Source organism: Aythya marila (assembly GCF_965140915.1).
Source record: "Aythya marila genome assembly, chromosome: 6".
Classification (NCBI taxonomy): domain Eukaryota; kingdom Metazoa; phylum Chordata; class Aves; order Anseriformes; family Anatidae; genus Aythya; species Aythya marila.
In genome coordinates, this window is record NC_139047.1 from 12,386,531 (window position 1) to 12,393,013 (window position 6,483).

A 6,483-nucleotide genomic window follows, 5' to 3' on the forward strand; every position below is an offset into this window, starting at 1 on the left:
AACGCCTCTGCACAGGGATTAAAGGTAAAGCAATTTCCTAATAATTTGTAGTTTATTAACAATGGCAGAAAGGTCTTAGGGGTGAGAAACACTTTTTCTTTTGTCTCCAGGATTTGGCACAGTAGGTTTCGTGCAGGCACAGCTTCTGTCACTAATGGTGCTGGATGCACGTACTGCACTGTACTCTCGCGCCGTACTGTAGAGATGAATAACAAGCCCATCAACTGTACTTGCACTTACACCATATTTAGTCCTGTTCTGGTTGCTCTGGTACATATTCATAAAACCAAAAAGGAAACAGAAGCACAGAGCAAGCCAACAGATGTCTACCTGTCTCTTAATTGGATTTTATGTGTCCCCAGTGTAGCAAATGCAGCATTATTTACAGCCAGGCTCTGAGAATTAGATACATCTGGAGGCGAGGCGAAACCTCAAGCAGGCTACAAGGGTTGATAGATTAGCTGAAATGAAGAGCTGCCCCATTTTCCCCTTCTTATCTTCTCCCTTCCCCCCTGCGTACCTGTTACTCATTGTGTGTCAAATCAAACCAAGATATTGCCCAAGGGAATGATTATAAAAATGAAAAATACCGGCAAAACTGAGAATTTCTGCTCTTGTGGAGCTTCATCAGCGTTTTCTAATTGTACAGCAATGATGATAATAAAAAGGCTGCCCTCTGCTCTCAGCTGTAATTTGGATAATCAACTGAAAGCCGTAATGAAACTGTCTGTGATTGCTTTCTGCTGGGCTGCTAGTTCACAGAAACTCATCGTCGAGGAGAATTAAAAGTTATGACTCCTGCTACAGGGATGTGCAGTTGTGTTCAGCGGGGCACGTGACTGGCAGCGCCGTGCCGCACAGCTTCGGAGCTGCCAAAACTTGCAGCGTGAAGCCAAGTGCCAAGGGGGCTCAGCCGAGCTTTGCTTCTGCCTGTTTTAAAAACCGAGCTGTCCGGCTCCCAGGCGGACAGCGCCAAACGCACGCGTGGGCACGGCGCGTGTCGGTGCGCGGCCTGCAGCTGGCCGAGCCCCTCGCAGCGTGGCGGCCGGGGCTGGCGCTGTGCCGCCGGCAGCCGCAGCGCGCCCGGCCCCGGGGCTGCGCTGGGGCGGCGGGGCCGGGGCCCGCCGGGGGGCGCTGCCGCGGCGGGGCGGGGGCGGCGGCGGCGGCGGGGCCGGGGGCGGCCCGGGGAGCCCGGCGGGGCGGGGCGGGGCGGGGCCGGGGCGGGGCCCGCGGCGCGGCGCGGTGCGGGGGCTCCCGGCCGCCCCAGAGCGCAGGTGGCGGCGGCGGCGGCGGCGGCGCTGGTCCCGGTCCCGGTCCCGCGGGGCCCCGCTCCCGGCCCCGCTCTCGGCGCGGCGGCGGCGGCAGGGGCAGGCGCCCGGGGCATGCGGCGGCGGTAGGGAGCGCGGCGGCGATGGGCGGCCGGGCTCTGCCGGCGCCGCTGCTGCTGGGGCTGCCGCTGCTGCTGGGGCTGCCGGCGGCGGGGCGCGCCGCTTCCAAGGCGCTGGTGTGCCAGGAGATCACGGTGCCGATGTGCAAGGGCATCGGCTACAACCTCACCTACATGCCCAACCAGTTCAACCACGACACGCAGGACGAGGCCGGGCTGGAGGTGCACCAGTTCTGGCCGCTGGTGGAGATCCAGTGCTCCCCGGACCTGCGCTTCTTCCTCTGCAGCATGTACACCCCCATCTGCCTGCCTGATTACACCAAGCCGCTGCCCCCCTGCCGCTCCGTCTGCGAGCGGGCCAAGGCGGGCTGCTCGCCCATCATGCAGCAGTACGGCTTTGCCTGGCCCGAGAGGATGAGCTGCGACAGCCTGCCGGTGCTGGGGGACACCGAGGTGCTCTGCATGGGCTACAACCACACGGAGGCCACCACCTTGCCGCCTTTCTTCGGGAAGCCCACGCGCCCAGCCAAGGATGCAGCCAAAAACCTGACGCCGCTCGGTGGGCAGCGCCCTGCGGGGACGGAGTGCGGGCAGACTTGCAAGTGCAAAGCGCCGCTGATCCCCATCTCCAAGGAGTCCCATCCGCTGTACAACCGCGTAAGGACCGGGCAGGTGGCCAACTGCGCCATGCCCTGCTACCAGCCCTACTTCACCCAGGACGAGAAGACCTTCGCCACCTTCTGGATTGGCCTCTGGTCCATCCTCTGCTTCCTGTCCACCTCCACCACCGTGGCCACCTTCCTCATTGACATGGAGCGTTTCAAGTACCCTGAGCGCCCCATCATCTTCCTCTCCGCGTGCTACCTCTTTGTCTCTGTGGGCTACATCGTGCGGCTGGTGGCAGGGCACGCCAACGTGGCTTGCAACCCCGAGCACCACCACATCCACTACGAGACCACGGGCCCCGCGCTCTGCACTGTGGTCTTCCTTCTCCTCTACTTCTTCGGCATGGCCAGCTCCATCTGGTGGGTCATCCTGTCCCTCACCTGGTTCCTGGCTGCCGGCATGAAGTGGGGCAACGAGGCCATCGCTAGCTACGCGCAGTACTTCCACCTGGCTGCCTGGCTCATCCCCAGCGCCAAGTCCATAGCTGTGCTGGCACTCAGCTCTGTGGATGGTGATCCAGTGGCTGGGGTTTGCTATGTGGGCAACCAGAGCCTGGAGAACCTGCGGGGCTTCGTGCTGGCACCGCTGGTGGTTTATCTGTTCACTGGCAGCCTCTTCCTGCTGGCCGGCTTCGTCTCGCTGTTCCGCATCCGCAGCGTGATCAAGCAGGGTGGCACCAAGACCGACAAGCTGGAGAAGCTGATGATCCGCATCGGCATCTTCACTGTGCTCTACACCGTGCCTGCCACCATCGTCATCGCCTGCTACATCTACGAGCAGCACAACCGGGAGGCGTGGGAGCGGGCGCAGAACTGCTCCTGCCCAGGGGACCCCCACCGCCCCAAGCCCGACTACGCTGTCTTCATGCTCAAGTACTTCATGTGCCTTGTGGTGGGCATCACCTCTGGCGTCTGGATCTGGTCTGGCAAAACGCTAGAGTCTTGGAGGCGCTTCACAGCCCGCTGCTGCAGGCCCAGGAAGCCCGCGGGTGCCGCCGCATACGGCGAGGCCAGCCCGGCGCTGGCAGGCAGGACGGTGCTGCCCAGCATGGCCTCCTACCACAAGCAGGTCCCACTGTCCCATGTGTGACCGGAGGGAGCCTCGGTGACCCCAGCCACGGAGGGTTGCAAAGACCCCGTGCCACAGAAGAGGGAGTGGTGGCACAGCCACCCCCGTGTCCCCAGCCCCGCCGCAGCGGAGCTGCCCAGGACCGAGCACGTGTGCCCGCGGGGCACGGAGCAGCCCCAGCCCCGGGCAGGGGCAGGTAGCCCTGCGGCCTCAGGGCAGGTTGTGCTGGTACCAGGGCGTGGGGCAGAGCTGGAGCAGGCAGGGCTGGCAGTGGCCCCTGTGCCCAGGCAATGACTGGCACCGGCACTGAGCCTCTTGCTGGAGCCGGGAGAGCTGGCTGGGGGGGAGAGGGGTGATCCCTGCCCTGCTGCGCCTGCATCCCCGGGCACAGCTGTGTCATGGCAGAGAGGGCTGGGGGCCCCTGGTGCGGGGCGCCGGCAGCAGAACGGGAGCAGGGCTCTGTGTCAGGAGGAGAGCACAGGCTGGGGGTTACACAGGCAGAGGTAGAACAGGGCTCAGCGAGGACCTGCCCCCTGGCCTCCGGGATGGGCAGGGACAGGGCCCGGCTTGCTGCCACGCAGCCAGGGGCCAAGTGACCCCAGGGTCCCTTTCTCTGCATGGGTGCGTGCTGGCTTCACGGGCAGGGCTGGTGCTGGGGCCACACCGGCTCCGGTGCTGTGGGAAGGGTGGGCGCTGCTCCGCGCCTCTGCGTTGGGGCGAGTTTCTGGCGTCTCCCTGGCGCTGTGCAGGCTGCCTGGGCTGAGGCGGGGGCCCCAGCACCCTGCCTGCCCGCCCGGGCACGCAGCGCAGCGGCTGAGCGTGGCAGAGCCGGCCGTGCCGGGGCGGTTGCGTTTCCGAACTGGGTTGTGTGTGCATGGGGGTTTTCCGAGGCAGACAGTCGTCTGTCTTGAGAAACAGCTGGGTCCTCTAGCAGCCAGCCGATTTCAGCTCTTCTTGCTGCTTATTTGAAAGCTATGCCTCTGTCAGAGACAGCACCAGGTTCAGGAGTTACCAGTTCACTTAGGAAAGCTCAGCAGAGCACTCATACTCCTTTCCCCCCAGCTCCACAAACCTTTTTTGCTTCCCTGGGGTTTGGCAGGAGCAGGGCACTGACAGAAGCAGTGCATGGCATTAAGCCACCATGACGGCAGGGCTTCAATAAGTAGGACGCTGAGGGGCCCTGTGTCAACCTCACAGAACAGTGGTGAGGCTGGGGGAGCTCCAGAGGCAGCAGGGGATGAGAGGTGTCTGTGGCTGGCTTCAGTCCCCCCGTGAAAGCACCTGAGGGATTGGTGATTCTTTTCCCCCTGCCCTAAACAGCGGTCATGTACGTAACCTCCCAGTGATTACTCGAGTTCTTTTTGCCCTCTTTCAAGCGTGGCACTGTGACCTGGCCGCTCAAGCACAGGAGAAAAGCAGCTGGCTTTGCTCCTGTGGGACAGCGTGGGTCTGAGGTTGTTCTTGACACCCTCAGACCACCTCAGTCAAGGAGCTCTCCACCTCATTTTAAAACCAAAGCCCGGGAAGCGAGGGGCCACTCAAATGGCACATCTACTGATAGAGGCACTGCCAAGACGCTGCATGCGTGTCCCTGTGGCACTGTAGAGAGCAGCTGGTGGCACAGGGCTGGAGTACTCTGCAGAAACTTTTTAGATGCAGGTATCAGCACTCTTACGACAGAGGGCTGGCTCTCTCCAGCACGTTGCAGTACTTCAGCTTGGACAGAATTGCACCATGTTCTGTTACAAACTGTAAATAGTTGTATTATAGCCTGTTTTGTACATAGAGGAGCCGTAGTGAACTTTGATACGGGTTTGGGACAGGTGTGTTCTCAGCAGCGGGGCAGGTCAGGTGCAGAGATGCTGTGGGTAGGCTCATGTTGTAATCCCGGGCATTAAATAATTCTAACTTGATCCAATCCACGCCTCACTGGACTTGTCTCTTTCTATAGTGCCTTTTGTAGATACAGCTAAACACACACCATGCAATACAATGAACAAAAACATGTCAAAGGTTGTGTTTTGTTTTTTTTTTTAAAGTGTAACTGACTATGTAAATCTTTAAAAAAAAAAAAGAAAAATTCACGGTTAGCTGCAAACTGTTGCCTGTTGAAAAATGCAAGACTAATGGCAGGTTAATATAGTCAACTTGTATTTGAACCTGGCTTCTCAGCAACAAATTGCAGGCAGGAGAGAAGGAACATTGTCTTATGCCCTATATGCTGTAGGTAATTTACATCTTGGTTTTGCGTCTTCAGTTACTGATGTTCAACTTTGTTAAAATAACTGTATTATATTTTGTGAAAAGCTGAAGAAGTTTTATTCAAAGAGAAGTATAGAGATTAGTTATTTATGAGGAAAAAAATGTGTGTTGTTTTCTTTGCTTCTGCTAGACTAATAATTACCACAAAACCTTACTGTGGGGAAGGAGGAGGAGTGTACCAGAGGGCTGTGTCGGTCTCCTATCAGCAGGGATCGTATGGGACTTGTGAGGCAATTGCGCTGGCACGGTGTGAGACTCACCTGCTAGGCGTGCTGAACCCCACGCAGCTCTGCCCTCGGCATGGGGCTGTCACACACCAGCAGTGCTGGAATGGAGGCACCCAAAAAGGCACGGTGAGTCCCAACCCAGTGGCAGCAGCCTGGCTCTGGTCTGGGCCTCAGGGCTGCTGTGCTGGCAGCAGGTGCCGGCAGCAGGTGCCCACGGCCTCACTGACAGCATTTCCCTGACGGTCCAAGGTCACACCTCAGCGGTGGCAGAGGGTTAACGATCAACTTTTATTGGTGTTCTGCAGTTTGCTCAGTATCAGTGCCTCACCCCGCACTGAGATCAGGTGCTGAAGAGTTGCCCTTTGGTTTGTGCCAGGCCAAAGGGATGACAGCTCTTAGGCAAGTAGGATGTTGCATACTGATTTAAGCATCTGTGTTGCCACCTGCTGTGTACTCTCCTGTGTTGGGAAGAGCACTCCATGAGGACAGCAAGGGGTTAAGCTGGCTGCGCTGTGACTAATCGTGCAGGACTCTGCTATCTAGTTAGGTGTGTAGGCACACACAGGTCCCACCAGATAGGATCTCTTACCTGGAAGCAGCATTCCAGCGCCCAGCGATAAAACTGACGGAGAGCCGACAGCGCAGCCTGACTCACCTGATCCCGCCGTGCTGGTGATCTGCTCCCCGCCCTGCGCTCAGGTACAGCCAGAACAGTCAGAGGCTGACTGAGCGAGGAGCTGAAGACACCCACCACCTTCCTCTGGAAATAGCACCCCATTGGCAGCAGCGTTACCACCTTCACATTCCAGGAAGCCTCCACGTCCTCAGCTCTTCAGTAAACAGAGGTTTGGCAGAGCTGCCATCCACTGCCAC

The 6,483-nt window shown here is 59.0% G+C and overlaps 1 protein-coding gene across 1 annotated transcript; it reads left to right on the top strand.

The window, feature by feature from the left end:
• The first annotated feature begins 1,294 nt into the window (after nt 1-1,294).
• On the top strand, nt 1,295-5,460 carry FZD5 (frizzled class receptor 5). The gene has a single exon (XM_082763615.1). It carries the CDS (start codon nt 1,412-1,414, stop codon nt 3,140-3,142), a length of 1,731 nt encoding a protein of 576 aa, XP_082619741.1. The 5' UTR covers nt 1,295-1,411; the 3' UTR covers nt 3,143-5,460.
• The last annotated feature ends 1,023 nt before the right edge of the window (nt 5,461-6,483 follow it).